At 40.8% G+C, this 15,871-nt stretch overlaps 1 protein-coding gene across 4 annotated transcripts in view; it reads right to left on the bottom strand.

Moving 5' to 3' along the window:
- The window catches only part of DNAH3 (dynein axonemal heavy chain 3), a 294,020-nt gene that overhangs the window by 171,545 nt on the left and 106,604 nt on the right, over positions 1–15,871 (bottom strand). For all 4 annotated transcript variants that reach the window (XM_033963933.1, XM_033963934.1, XM_033963935.1 and 1 more), the window contains 3 exons: positions 13,314–13,430; positions 2,718–2,897; positions 2,159–2,295 (listed from right to left, as the gene is read on the bottom strand). In XM_033963933.1, coding sequence (XP_033819824.1) covers positions 2,159–2,295; positions 2,718–2,897; positions 13,314–13,430 — 434 coding nt within the window. The remainder of the gene's footprint in view (positions 1–2,158; positions 2,296–2,717; positions 2,898–13,313; positions 13,431–15,871) is intronic.

The following is a 15,871-nucleotide window of genomic DNA, read 5'->3' as shown; positions in this document are numbered from 1 at the left end:
GATGGATGCCTGTAGGATCTCATCGTCCACAGAGAACAACCCTTATAGATATGCAACTATGATTTCTCCGTAGACAAGCAGGATCACTATAGCCATACAAGTGAAGGTTCCTAAACTGAAGGCTGCCGTGTATCCTATCTCCTCCAACCCATGCAGTGAACCAGATGGAGGCTGTAGGTTGAAACACTAGTCATTTACCAGTCAGTTTCAGCTGGTGGTAATGGTCTATATCTGTGCATTGATATTGCATATCAGGTCAGTGGCTGCACCTGGACGCTATGCTGGTATGGCCAATATTCAGTGCTATACCCAAACACCGAACCAAGCAAAAGTTAGTACTACCTTTTCTGCAGTCCAACTTGCCCAATAGATATGCAGGCACCAGTGCCCAAATAATTCTTGGCTCCAGCCTGACTCTGTTCCCGGACCACCCTGGTACTGGCTGGAACTGTCAGTGCTGATATGCAGTGGCACTGCCAAGTTAAACCAGGCTGAATATCAACCTCATAGATTATGAAGCCCATATCAATAATTTCCCCCTCCCTCCCACCAGTTCCAGAGCACTTTTCTATTATATTCCCCCCATCCGCAAAATTTCAGCTATGCGCTACTCTGTAAAATAGTGTGTAGTTTTTTGTTTGTTTTTTTAATAGTTCTTTATTCATTTTTAAATTCTTACAACAAGTGAATTACACATAATAAAACAATTTTCATCCATCACTTGTATTTACATTCAAATATATCTCTATGATATAATAAATATCCCTTTATTTCCCAATAAACCTATTTCATATGATCAATGTTCCCACCCTCCCCCCACCCCAACCCCATCTCACATATATATTACCCATGTGCTAAGATATCTGATCATTAGAGTAACTAGTCAATGGTCCCCATATTTTCTTAAAATTATGAATATTCCCTTGCTGTAACGCTATCATCTTTTCCATCTTATATATGTGGCAAACTGAATTCCACCAAAATGTATAATTTAATTTAGTATAATCTTTCCAATTTTGAGTAATTTGTTGCATAGCGACCCCTGTCAAGATTAATAATAATTTATTATTATTTGCCGAAATAGGACTCCGAGTTCTCATTGCTGTACCAAATAATACAGTGTCATATGAGAGACCTACATGATTTTCTAATGTAGTTTGAAGGCAAGTATACACAAGGGCAGAATCTGGGCAGAAACATGACAGCAGATAAAGGCCGAATGGCCTATCCAGTCAGCCCATCTGCAGCATCCACTATCTCCTCCTCTCCCTATAGGCCTGCATTGTGAGATCAAAGAGCATTATTGTTATAAGCTAAGTCTCTTAACACTTGCATTGTGAGTTCATAGAGCTTTATGGTTATAGAAACATAATGGCAGATAAGGGCCAAATGGCCCATTCAATCTGCCCATCTGCAGCATCCACTATCTCCGCCTCTCTCTGTAGGCTAAGGTTCTGTACACATGCATGGTGAGATCATAGAACATTATGGTTATAGAAACATAGACAACAATGGAGTCCTGAGGATACGATGTCAAGTAATCAGCCATGAGTATACTATTCTGGAGTCACTTTATTGATAAATTTGCTATAAAAGCTTATAGACTCAACAATGGCAGTGTTTCGCTGTCTGTGCCTTTATCAAGAGTAGACACGATACACACAGACACTCTGGTTAAACTGCTGGCAAAAAGTCTGAAGGAACAGCAAATGAACAAGTGTCCAAAGCGTTCATATCATAGGTGGGCCACAGCTAGGCACATAAACTATAGAATACTATAATTTACACACATTTTTTTAGCAATCTAGGCACGAGCTGTTCCACCAGCTCCAGTTATATGGTTGGTGTAAGTAGTCATAGTAACCCTCTCTCTCTATATATATATATATGGGCACCTAAAAGTAGGTGCTTTTTTCAGCATTACCACAAATTAGCTACATCTCTAGAGATGTTTTGTTGTTTTTTTGTGTGTTTTTTTTTACAAAAAGGGGCTCATGAAGCTTTTTCATGTGTCCCTGATTTTATTGGTTTTGGCATTAATGAGCTGCTTTGCATGAATTTGGATCACTGTAGCTCTTAATGCCAATTTAAATAAACTTTTATGTGACGTCACAGCGCACTTTAGTACATGAGGCCCAGTATTTGAAAATTAGTTTACCTGGGAAAGAACAATCTTTTCTTCTCCAAATAATTATTCAACCCCTTTTGGATCTCTTCTAATAGAATATTTGATTCTTGAAGTCTTTCTAGCATATTTGGTTGTTCAGTTGCTATAAGTACTTTAGCATCTTTCACCTAGCAGAGCAAGAAGATACCAAAAATTATAAGTCACTACAACAGCTAATAATTCTCATCATTTCATAACATATAAATATAATTAGACAGTGACCTTTCATCTATGGCTTGTAATTACATTCTTCCACCTGACTAAAATTGAGATTTTCAGGCCTTATATACATTTACATTTGTATATAAATGTATATAGAGTTTCTTGTTAGTATGAGAAGTATGAGTATCTTGTTAGTATGAGTATGAGTATGAGTTAGTATGAGTATCTTGTTAGTATGAGAAGATATCAGATCATACTTTGTAAATGTAAAAATAAAATAACTGATGTGTATTTATTCATATTTATGTATTTACGTCTCACCGCCATCTAAAACTGAATAAGTCCAAATGCATTAAGAGAAAACTGCTGAGCCAAAAAAATAGTTTACCGCTTCTGTCATGATGTCTTTCCAGTATTTATCGACTATTCCAAATTTCTTGCCTTCTTCTGGCATCTGAGCTATGATGTCTTCAGAACTAAAGATGGGCTCCAGGTAAAGCCAGGTTGCTTGACATTTTAGCCATGCATCTAAAATATCTTGCATTTGGCAGAGCTTCTGTTCCCATTTCTGGAAAGAAAGCATTTGTGTATAAAATAACATTATATATTTATTGACATAAGATATTGCTTAACTGCTGCCCTCATAGATCTGTCTAGCTTTTATTTCAGTGTATCATTTTCTTTCTCAAGTTTTTGGTCAAACAAATGTCTTGCAACTTTTTAAAAGAACAGGATTTGAGATGGATATCATATGCACCATCTACACAGTGAAGGAAAGAACAGTGGAAAAGTGGTGGGCACTTTTAAAAGGCAGGGGTGCATGCTAAAGCTTCTCCACATACAGAGGGAGCTACAATTTTAAAAAGTTGCACATAGAGGAAAAACATTGATTCCCCCCCCCCCATCCCCACACACACACCTAATGCTTCCTGAACCTTCCTTACTCCCTTATATTTTTGGACTGGATACAGTAGAAGAGTTGCTTCAATTTTTGCTTTAGTTTGATTTTTCTTGTAGTAATGTACTCTTCTTATTTCTGTTACAAGAATGTATCTTGGATATTATATAATCTTTAAATAAAAGATAAAAAAGGAAAGACACACATCTAAAGAAATCCAATCAATCAAGTCTAAATCTAATAAAATAATTTATAACTTAAAACAGAAAAAACATAAGTATATAATATAAAAATAAAAACACATAGCAATTGACCAGTTAAAATGGTCCCCCCCCCCCCCACTACCATCTCCACCAGGTTATTCAAAAGCAGCAATGCAGATCTGAGTTTTCAAGGAAATTTTGGAAGCCTTATAATTTTGTTCCAAGCAGAAGGATAAAGGTAAATTGTTCCATAATCCAGGAGTGAGAAAGAAGAATGCCCTGTTCCTTGTCGATTCTTATTTGATCTGGGAAGGGCCTGGTAAGATTAATCTGTGGTTTTTGGAAAAAAATATAACAATCGAGAGGGAATGTAGGGGATTATAAAACAAGAAAGATAATCTGGTATACCAGAGCAAAGCACCTAAAAAGTCAACATCAAAGTTTCACATGTATAATCAATTTTTATTTTCAAAAAATAAAATCCAGTCTACAAATACAATCAGCCATGGAATATAACCAACTGCAACCAAGATACAAACAATACAGATCTAACACACCAACCCCTCCCCTCCCCCCTTTCCCTCCCTCCTTCCAGAACCAGACTCAAAGCAGAATATACAGTGCAGTAGACTTGGACTCAGATAGCCCACTGCCAAGGAAAGAAACCGCAAGCTCCACATTCCCCCGAAACTACAGACCAAAACAAAAGAAGAAAAAAGAAAAAAAAAATCAAAACGGGACTAGGTTGGAAAATAAAATAAAGAAATAAATTGGCCCCTCATGCACCCAGGACCCCCACACCCACTGCTCACCAGTGTGCCTGCTTGGATCGAGGTTAGGAGTTCAAAATGCCACTTCGGACTCTTGGGGACATAGACTAAATATAGGAATCCCAAATTTGGAGAAACTGCCTCTTTCAACGAAGACTATGACAGGCCGCCCTCCTTTCCAGAGCATGCAGTCGGTTTCTCCAAGCCCAAAAGGAAGGTAAGGTAGCACTGATCCAAACCGAGAGAATTACTTTCTTCTCCAAGACTCCCACCCTCCTCATGAACTTCCACTGACCAATAAGGGTCAAATGGAAAGCCTCATACTTATCTAGTAAGAGGCCAGCCAGAGAGAGGAATAGGAAAAGCCAAAATGCCCTTGACGTATGACAGAAACTGCCACCAAAAACGTTAAATTTTCATGCAGGATCAGAAGGCATGAAAAAAAGAGTGAGGTTGCTGGGAGCATTTAGGGCACAAAGGAGATTCCGTATAGCCAGAGAGATGTAATTGGCTCCGCGTAAAGTAGAAACCAAAAGAAACTCTGTGGAATGACGATGTTCCTCAATGGACTTTATTTGAAAATGTCAAAGTTCTTCTGGGACATCAGGCTGCACAGTGGTATAAATTATTATCTGAATATTTGAACAAGAAATCAAAAAATGGACTTAGGAAATATTTGGAGCATTGAGATTAAGCATCAGATTAATGTGTCTCAGTGGCCACGTATTTGGTCTTGGAGGATAAAATGTACAATGTCTGCGTCTATGAGGCAAGCATGGTTTTTCCTATTGCATAGAGCATTCTGGACCCCTGTTCGTTTGCAAAAATTGGATTGCTCTAGGTCTAATAGATGCTGGCATTGTCATATTGAAGCTGGAACTTTAGATCATTTGTTGTTTCATTGTCCATATATTAAGGCATTTTGGCAATCGATTTGGGACCAAGTCAACTGTATGATGGAAAATCATGTGGCACTGTCATATGACACGGTTTTGTTTGGAATGTCTATGAGAGCTAAGTGTCAAATTTCTTTTGACAATAACAAACTTTTGATGATCCTTACGGGAGTTGCCATTCAGCAGATAACATTCAATTGGAAGGATTATACAAAATTGAATTATAGTTTTTGGTGGAACTCAGTATGTCATTTATACAAAATGGAAAGAATGTTAGCGGTGCAAAAAGGATATTTTAATAAGTTTAGGGATGTGTGGGGGCCATTAATAAGTTATTATAATGAATAATTGTTATTTTTACCTATGGTTTATTAGTGTAGATTTGGGGGGGGGGGTCATTGTATCTTATAATAAATATGAAAAGAATGCTATTATCTAATATAATAAAGAGCTAGCCGCGCATGCGCACTCCTATTTGAGTGTTCTGTGCGCATGTAGGTCTGTGGCCGAAGGAGTGCGCATGCGCGCTAATACGTCACCAGCCGATTGCCTCCACAAGCCGGACCGCAGCCAGACGACAATCTCCGTTCCTCCTGCCGCCGCCGATCTCCGTTCCTCCTTTGCCGCCCACTCCCTTCTCTTCCCGCGGGCCCGAATGGCGATTCAAGCAGCGTGTGCATCAGTCTTCACACGCTGCTTTGGGCCCTTCTACTGCCCTGATTTGCTCTGCCGCGTCTCTGATGATGTCATCAGGGACGTGCCAGAGTAAATCAGGGCAGTAGAAGGACCTGAAGCAGCGTGTGGAGACTGATGCAAGCGCTGCTGGAATCACCACGTTTGTAGTCCGGACAACGGGAAGGGAAAGGGGGGGGGTAGAGGAAACGCTAATGCTGCTGCACAGGGAACTGGTGGGGGAGGGAATGCTGCTTTGGACAGACAGACAGAGAGAGGAAGGGAAACACAAAGAAAATAAGAAAGACACAGGGGCAGGTGCACAGGGAACTGGTGTGGAGGGAGGGAAATGGAGGGGGATGGAATGCTGCTTTGGACAGACAGACAGAGGGAGGAAGGGAGACAGAAAGAAAAGAAGAAAGACACAGGGGCAGGGAGATACATAGAAAGACAGACAGGCAAAGGGGGCCAGGGACAGAGACGGACAGAGACAGACAGAAAGGACAGCGGGAGCCGCGTCAGGAGGGGTGCGGGATGCGGCAGTGGGAACTTTTCCAATGGGTGCAACTGGGCGGCTGTCGGGAACCTCTGATCAGGGGCAGAGCAAGGTAAGAGTATCATAGGGATAAGAAGGAGGAGGGGGGATAAAAAAGGAAGGGATGCCTACTGCTGGACAGGGGGGAGAAGGAAAGAGATGTTGGTGGACAGGGGGGGGTGAAGAAAAAGGAACGGAGGACTAATGTAAGACAGGGGGAGAAGGAAAGAGGTGCTGCTGGACAGGGGGGAGGTAAAACAAAGGGAGAAGGGCTGCTGCTGCATAAGGAGAGCAGTGAAGGGGTGGTGGTGGACACAGGGGAGGTAAAAGGAAGGGAAAATGGACAGGGGGAGCAGGTAAGGGGTGGTGATGGACAGCCAAGGAAAAAGAAAGGCAGAAAGAAAGAAAGCGGCTAAGGAGAGAGAGAGAAAGAAATAAAGACAGACACACACACATATGTTCTAGCACCCGTTAATGTAACGGGCTTAAAGACTAGTAGGTTATATTATATAATATACATGATTTGATGGGTGGGAGGGGGATAACACTCATTTCAGAAATTGTTGTTGAATTTCAAGTGATGTGATATTTTAAATGTGAGAAATTCTTATGTTCACTTGTTGTTAAATACAAAATGAATAAAGATTTTAAAAAAAAATGTCAAAGTTCAAAGGTACACTAAAATCATCCACATAAAATGAAATCATCCACATAAAAGTAAAGTAATCCACATAAAAGCCTTTCCATTGCAAATTCAAGCAGTGTCTTACTTCCGGCTCACCACATATTAGCTTTCCCACGTATTCACCTTTATAGGACCCCCAGGGACCCTTGAAGAAGACTTTTTGTCAAAACGCAGACCGTGTTGGATCCTGCATCCCTAGCGGACTAGGTCCTTTAAGGCTTTTATGTGGATTACTTTACTTTTATGTGGATGATTTTATTTTATGTGGATGATTTTAGTGTACCTTTGGAACTTTGGCATTTTCAAATAAAGTCCATTGAGGAACAGCCACAGAGTTTTTTTTGGTTTCTTCTGGATTTTCTTCTCTTTGGATATTTTGGGGTCATTTTTTTGGTTTTTGCTTGTTGCTCCGCATAAAGTACCCATGGTGAAGCAACCGAAATTGACATTCACGCAAATTCGCATTGACTGAGATTCCAGGCACCCTCCGAATCAAAGAAAGGAGGTCCAAAACATCATGCGATATCCCCAGATCTCGACACCAACACTCCTGTAGCGCACCTCGATCCACCTGCAACATCAAAGTTTTAAAATAGAGAGCTAGTGCAATTGATGAAAGAGCGAAGTTGTTTGATTATACCTTTTGGCATGACATAAGGGAAAGCAACTGTATTTTGTAGAGATTGTAGATGTCTTAGTTCTGCTTGAGTAACAGCTGTGTAGATTACATTACAATAGTCTAATTTAGAGATATCAGAGTATGTAGGGAATTCCGGTCCAGAAGATTTCTGATGGATCTTAGTTGATGAAGAGCACAGAAACCTGCTTTTAAGACAACTGAAATATGTTTAGAAAAGGAAAGATGAGAATCCCAATAAACTCCCAAATCCCAGAAAGAATCAACTGTTGTTTCTTGGGCACTAAAAAAAGTAGGAACAACTGTCAGAGTTGGATTGTGGACAGTAATCCAACATGCAGCTGTTTTGTTTAGATTGCGTATAAGAAGATGTTCAGCAAGCCAAGCAGTTACTTGGTCAAGACAGGTTTGTAGTGGATTAAGATTGATGATAGTGTCATTGACATAAAGGATCACAAGTACAGTATGTTGTTGGTATAAAGATAGGTGCTAATTTTTTTTGGTACATCTTTATTCATTTTCACCTCTTAAAACAAGTGTATCAATAAAATTGACAATTGAAATTTAAATACATCACTTGAACATCTATCATATTTAACAATAATACATAACATTTAATCCCTTCCCTCCCATCCCATCCTATGAAATATTCTTTTTACTTATCTAATCATTTAATAAAACTCAGAATAACCCCCCCCACACCCATCCCATCACTTGCATTGTACAATACTTATAATGGAAAATGGTATCCATTCATTCTATTCATTACAATATATTGTCAATGGCCCCCATATCTCTTTAAATTTGTTATAATTCCCTTTTTGTATGTTCTCTCCATCTTATAGGTGTGGCACAAAGAGTTCCACCAAAAACTGTAATTAAGCCTGTTCCAATTTTTCCAAGTATGTGTGATATGTTGTATGGCGACTCCTGTCATAATCAATAAAAGCTTATTATTTGATGAAATTTGGCTCTTTGTTCTCATTGACGTACCAAAATGAATCGTGTCATATGACAAAGCCACAGGATTCTCTAATAGACAATTTATTTGGGTCCAGATTGATTTCCAAAAGGTCAAGATAAGGGGACAAGAGTATAACAAATGATCTAAAGTCCCTGCTTCAAGATTACAATGCCAGCATCTATTAGACTTAGAGCTATTTAACTTCTGTAACTTAACTGGGGTCCAAAATGCTCTATGTAAAAGGAAAAACCAAGTATGTCTCATAGATGCGGATACCGTACATCTCATCCTCCAAGATCAAATTCGTGGCCATTGAGATGCAGTAATTTGATGCTTGATCTCAATGCTCCAAATATCCCTAGGTCCAATTTTAGGCTTTTTATTTACAAATCCGTTTATCAATTTATACCACTGTGCGGCCTGGTGACCCAGAAAGTCCACCTGAAAGCATAAAAATTCTAAACTATATTGCGTATTAAGATTGACATAAAGGATCACAAGTACAGTATGTTGTTGGTATAAAGATAGGTGCTAATTTAATCATTGCAGCAAGTGGGGCTAAGAAAAATGTTGAAAAGAATGGACAAAAGAATAGATCCTTGTGGTACACCATATGTGAGAGGAGAAGATGAAGTTGTTGTGGTACATGCAGTAAAGGAACGCTTATTCAAGAAAAAAAAGAACCAACATATGACACGTCTGGAAATGTCAATGCAGAAAAGAGTGGTGAATCAAGTCAAAAAAGATCAAGTGACACCTTCAAGGCTATAAAACCTAATTTATTATGAATCTCACTCATTAACAATGTTCTTATGGTCTCTATACTGTGACCAATTTGAAAACCTGATGGGCGGAAATGAAAAATAGAGGCTGACTCAGCATGAGGCAGAGACTGACCATAAACAGTGGATCACAAAAGTCAGAACCACTGATTTTTAATGCGCTGGGCTGTCTGGTAAACAAAAAATTGGTCCCAACCCCCTCCAGCTACCCTCTACCCCTGATCCTAGTATGAAATATCATTGCCCCTCTAATACCTCTCCTCCTCCCCCTCCCCAGACTTACTATGTCATTCCTGGGATCTAGTGTGGGACACGAGCAATTTCCAATCACTCCTGCCCCAAAAGTTCTCATTCACAAAATGTGGTAGTAGCAGTGGCGTACCTAGGGTATGTGGCACCCGGGGCCCATCATTTTTTGACACTCCCCCCATGTAAAAAAATATTTTTTGTAATGACCATGAAATGGAATAAATGGTCAGAATAGAAACAGGCAGTGAAAATTTTCTTATATTCCAAACATAACATAACATAAATTATGTCTGAATTGTCATGACATCAGAAGTACATATGGAGTAGTTGCAGGTGATGCTTGGGACAGTTCTGATTGTGTTAGTTCGGTTTTATGTGTTTTTTGAATAGAAGGGTTTTTATTTCTTTTTGAAGGTTTTGCAGTCTGTGGTCGATGTCAATTGGTTGTAGAGTTGGGGGTCGAGTGTTGCAGCTCGAATGGCTAGGAGGTTGTCGAACAGTTTTTTCTTTTGACGTTTTTGGTTGGAGGTTGTGTGAATGGTGCGTGAGTTCTCCTATGTCTGTTTAAGTGGATTGAATTATTTAGCTGAAGAAATTAGTTACCCCCTCATCCCACACACATTAATTCTCTTCCATTTTTGTTCACATTATAAAAAACACTGATAAGTTCCCAGAAAAAAAATACATTAAAATAAGAAGTGAAAACAAAGGCCCCTACAGATGAGAACATAACATAAGAATAGCCTAACTGGGTCAGACCAATGGTCCATCATGCCCAGTAGCCCATTCTCATGGTAGCCAATCCAGGACACTAATACCTGGTCAAAACCCAAAGAGTAGCAACATTCCATGCTACCGATCCAGGGCAAGCAGACACTTCCCCCATGTCTTAATAACAGATTATGGACTTTTCCTCCAGGAATTTGTCCAAATCTTTCTTAAAACCAGCTACACTATCTGCTTTTACCATAACTTCTGGCCACTTCATTTTTAAGTTTAGATCTTTCATTTCAAACAGAGACCTTGCTAGATGTCAAATACAGCACAAGGTAACTTCACATGGACTTAGCTGTGCAGGAAATGTGAATCTCCTCATACATCCACCATATAGTGCAAAAATGTGCAAAGGTCTGTTTTTTTCTTTCGATCACTACATAGCCTAATGCCACACAAGCAGCGCTGTTACAAACATATTCTGTAGGTCAATGCTAAGGATAACAAAGTTTCCTTCCTTGGACCAGAAGGAGATACTGATAAACCACTGGAAGAGATCCCAAAACAACACCCAAAGACCCACTCAGTGTGTGAACCAGTTGAGTGGAGTGGACTAACTGGGGGGTGGAAATGGGCCTGGAGTTTGCTCAGCAGAATTTCCCAGACCACCTCTTCCTCTCAACACATTGACACGCTGCCACCACCACCACTAGGAACACCTCACTGGGTAGGCCAGCTATGCTATAAACTTTATAAAACACATTATTATATTTTCTTATAAAGCACATATTTTAACTGAACTCTCTGACATCCTCAGCCTTTCCATTCACAAAAATAGAAGGAAGAAAAGTTCCCATTTCCTGCTGTCTCATGTCCCCGGCCTATACAATATTTTTTTTCTGCAGACCCTTCAAAAATCTGACCAAATCCTCGTTTCACTTGCATTATAAAGTACTGAGGATGCCATCTCTCCCCAATCCCAGGTCCTAAAGTCTAAGACAGTAGCGCAAACTAATGCTGCCAGATTCAGGAAAAAAAATTTTGATTCGATTCAGCCTATTGAATTGTTTTTTCAATTCGATTTTCCTGCCCAGTTGGGTGATTTTTTTCAAAAATCCTGGTGGGTTTTATAGCTTTTTCACCCCCTTTGGCTTCTCCTAACCACACTGGCGCTGTGGTGTAAATAAAATAAAGAAACAAAAAGGACTTTTCCTCTCTCTGTTAAATCCTAGCTCACGTTTGCAGTCCAACACCAGCTCTGGCAGGATACACATTTCAAATCTGACATATTATAATCACAAAACAGAAAATAAAATTAATTTTTCTACCTTTTGTTGTCTGGTTATATTTCAAATCTTGTTGGTCCAAGGCTCTGGTTTTCTTCTGATAACTTACTTGCCAGGGTCTCCTTCTTTCTTCTTTCTGCGTGCTAACCATCCATCTGCCAACTCTGTCCTCCCTTTCCATTTCCCTTCCCTCCCCAGGAAGTCTGGTATCTTTCCTTTTTTTCATCTCCCTCCACAGATCCACCTTTTCTTAACTACCCTTTCATCCGGCATCTCTCCCTCCTTCCCCACCACCCCAGAGTCCACCATCTCTCCCTTTCTTTTCCCAATTACCCTCCTATCCAGTATCTCTATCCCTCCTCCACACCATCCCTTGTGTCCAATTTCTCTCCCTTTCTGTTCCTTCCCTCCCTAAATCCCATGGTCCATCATCTCTCTCCCTCTCCTCTATTTTCAGACCTATTATTTCTTCCTCCCCCCCCCCCAAAGTTTGGCATATGCACATCTCTTTGAACACCCCCTTCCCTCCGTGGTACTTCTAAACCAGGGTCCCCCCCAAAGGCCTGTCCCCCCTTAAAGGTCTGCCTGTCCCCCCTTGAAGGCCTGTCCCATCCCCTTGTAGGCCTGTCCCCCACTTGAAGGCCTGTCCCTTCCCCTTGAAGGTCTGAACACCCCCCGAAGGCCTGTCCCCCCTCCTTGAAGGCCTGCCTCCCCCCTTGAAGGCTTCCCTGCCCCCCCCTTGAAGGCCTGTCCCCCCTTGAAGGCCTGCCTGCCTGCCTATCACCCTCTCCCCCTTGAAAGCCTGCCTGCCTGCCCGCCCGCCCCACCCCGAAGGACCGCTCGCCCCCCTGGCCTCCCCGTACCACCTATGAAGCAGCACTACCTATGCTCCCGGCCTTGCCGTTCAGTCCCCCCCACCACCCCCGAAGGACCGCTCGCCCCACTGACCTTCCTGCACCACCTATGAAGTAGCCGCAGCAGGATCGCGACGTCAGCTATCCCTGCGCTGCTTAGGCGCTGCTTCCTGCTCCGCGGTCCCGCCCCTCCTCTGATGTCAGAGGAGGGGCGGGACCGCGGCGCAGGAAGCAGCGCCCAAGCAGCTCAGGGATCGCTGACGTCGCAATCCTGCTGCGGGCTGCTTCACGGGTGGTACAGGAAGGTCAGTGGGGCGAGCGGTCCTTCGGGGGTGGGGGGGACTGAACGGCAAGGCCGGGAGCACCCCCTCAGGGCTGGCACCTGGAGCGGACCGCCCCTCCCGCCCCCCCCTTGGTACGCCACTGGGTAGTAGGCCCCTAGTGGTAGTCTTATGATACTTCTGCTAGTAGATCAGCCTGACAAATAAGGAAGCATTCTCTTTGCAAGTTGTATTATTCAGTGAAAGCAAACAATACCTCAGTGAAATAATATCACTTGGGTTTTATTGTTTATTTAGTAATTTGATATACCACATTTCAAAACACACCCATGCAGTTTAAAAACATAGATCTAGGGACTCGGGGATAGGAAAAGAGGAGAGAAGAAACAGAACATAGGAGAAGGAAGAAAAAAATGTAGAATACTGTAACCTTTTCCATATTGCCACTGTGATAACAGACTCCTCAATAAATAATTATTGAAATAAATAAATAATTATTGAAACAAAAAATAAAAGTATCACACACATATGAATTCAATAGTATTAGCTAGTTCTTACCCTAGCTTGAACTTCTATTGGTTTGATGAATGGAGACCCACACATTGTTTGTGTTTTAATAACGTGATCATCAAGAAGTAATTGGATGTCGTCAACAGCAGATAGAATTTGTGTGTTCTGTAAATACAATCACACTATTTAATGCAATCTACAATTGGCTAGTTTAATTCATCTATTCAATTATTCTGTAAGAGATTTTGTTGTTGAAAAATAATAAGTAAAGGTCTAAATCAGGAGGAAGTTTTAATTGAAAACATTAAAGCCTGAAATACAAAGGAAGAAAATCCTTAACATAGTAAGGATGTGGAATTGTCAGATGTGGCTTTCATAAATAGCCTCACTTCAGATATGACTAGAGAAGATAACCCAGAACAAAGAAAATGGTTTGCAAAATCTTTCTTTTATGCATGTGGCCACAGGAAGGATAATTTTCAAAGCCATTTCTGTCAGTAAAGCAGCATTTTATCCACAGAAACGGGCTTTTACAAAATTTCCTACACAATATTGAAGTAAAGTTACACTCATAGGACTATTTGGTGCCGACTAGAACAGCACTTAGTGTTACTGTACAAGGTATGCAAACCTTTTATAGAATCTCACTTAGCGCCATGTGCAACGGATAACTTACTGTTCCACACCTTTTCCAAATGATGATTAAAGTGCTGAAATTGTTAAATGTGCTTTTCATATCTGCTTATCAGTTCCAAAGGTGTAAAATTAAAAGAAACCAGCACTTATCTGGCTGCCGTAAGTCCTGCGAAGAGATGGCGTCTTCAAATCGGACCTTCGCTCACACCTTTGTTATCCAAGTGAATCAGGTTGGGCAGATTGGATGGACCATTTGGGTCTTTATCTGCCGTCATCTACTATGTTACTATGTAAAGTGAATTTAAATGAATCTATTTTATAATTGTTCATCAATCTAATAAATTATAACTCAGTCGTCTTGCTCCATTGTCCAATAGCCTGTTGAGAATTGATCTCCATCATGGAGGGGGGGGATATTACTCGAGCATTACTATATAAAGAACAAAGGTTCGTTTTTACATGGAACACAGTAGCACCTCATGGACTTAACCATGAAATTGAATGGCCCACCATTTATTTTCTGCAATAGCTACTACTACTATTAATTATTTCTATAGCACTACCAGATGCGCGCAGCGCTGCACAGTCACAAAGAGTATGAAAACAGTCCCTGCTTGAAAGAGCTTACAAGCTAAACAGGCAAGACAGACAAACAGAATGTCATGGATACAGTTAAGGGGAACTGTTAATCAGTTGGCTGGGTTGGTGGGCAGAGGGGAGTACAGGACAATCAAGCTATTGTGACATCACTGAGGAAGTTGGCTTTTATTGGTGGAATGAGGCATTATGACATCACAATCTCAGCTCTGCTTCCCAAAGACTGAAACTCTTCACACTACTACTACTATGAATTTTTTCTAGAGAGCTACCATAGGTATGCAGTGCTATACAGAGTCACAAAGAAGACAGACCATTCTCGAAAGAGCTTACAACCTAAACAGACAAGACAAACAGGTTGTTATGGATACAGTTAAGGGGAACGGTTAATCAGTGCAGATGGGTTGGAGTGCAGAGGAGTAATAATAATAATAATAATAACTTTATTTTTCTATACCGCCATAGTCAGGCAACTTCTAGGCGGTTTACATTGTAAGAAGGCTGGACATTCAGCGAATAACAAGTACAGTACAATACTAATACAATACAATAAATCCACATATAATACAGTAGAGTGAGTCCAAATTCAAAACATACAATAAGTTTAAATACAGTACCGAATAAAGAGTCTAGATGCAGTACAATAGTCTAAATGGTAACTTACATATTAATTGGAGATCTAAGGGTAATGAGTGTCTGAAAGATTTAGAACATCCGTGAGAGGGGTCTTAGTGGGGAGGGGACCGTTTTAGCCAATGAATTTAGCGAATAGGGTGGTTTTGATCGATTTGCGGAAAGTATTATAAGTCATGTTTGGTTCGTTTATGTGGTTTTTCAGCCAGGTTTGCTGTCTGTTCGCTTGGAACTGGAAGGTTCTGTCCAAGAAGGATTTGTATCTGCAGCCTGTAATCTTTGGGTATGCAAAGATGTTTTTGTTTCTGGTCGTTCTTGTGGGGTTGTATAGGGTGAAGTGAGTTTGTAGGTATGAAGGTGCTAGTCCCCAGGCTTGTTTGAAACAGGTGCAAGCGAATTTGAATAGAATTCGCGCTTCTATTGGAAGCCAGTGTAGTTTTTTATAGTAGGGGCTGATGTGATCGTTTTTTCTTAGTCCAAAAATTAGGCGAACGGCGGTGTTTTGTATTAGTCTCAGTTTTATTATTGTTTTTTGTGGGATGCCTAGGTAGATGATGTTGCAGTAGTCAAGGAGGGATAGGATCAGTGCCTGTACCAGCAACCTGAATGAAGAAGGGTCAAAGTATTTTTTTATGGTTCTTAGTTTCCATAGCGTGTAAAAGCATTTTTTCACTAGTGAGTTTGTGTGGTCGGTCATAGTTAGGTGAGTGTCAAGAGTGATGCCCAGTATTTTTATGTTT

Source organism: Geotrypetes seraphini, chromosome 11 (genome assembly GCF_902459505.1).
Source record: "Geotrypetes seraphini chromosome 11, aGeoSer1.1, whole genome shotgun sequence".
Taxonomy (NCBI): Eukaryota; Metazoa; Chordata; class Amphibia; order Gymnophiona; family Dermophiidae; genus Geotrypetes; species Geotrypetes seraphini.
The sequence above is the reverse complement of the archived record's forward strand: the minus strand, read 5'-3'. Positions and strand labels throughout refer to the sequence as shown.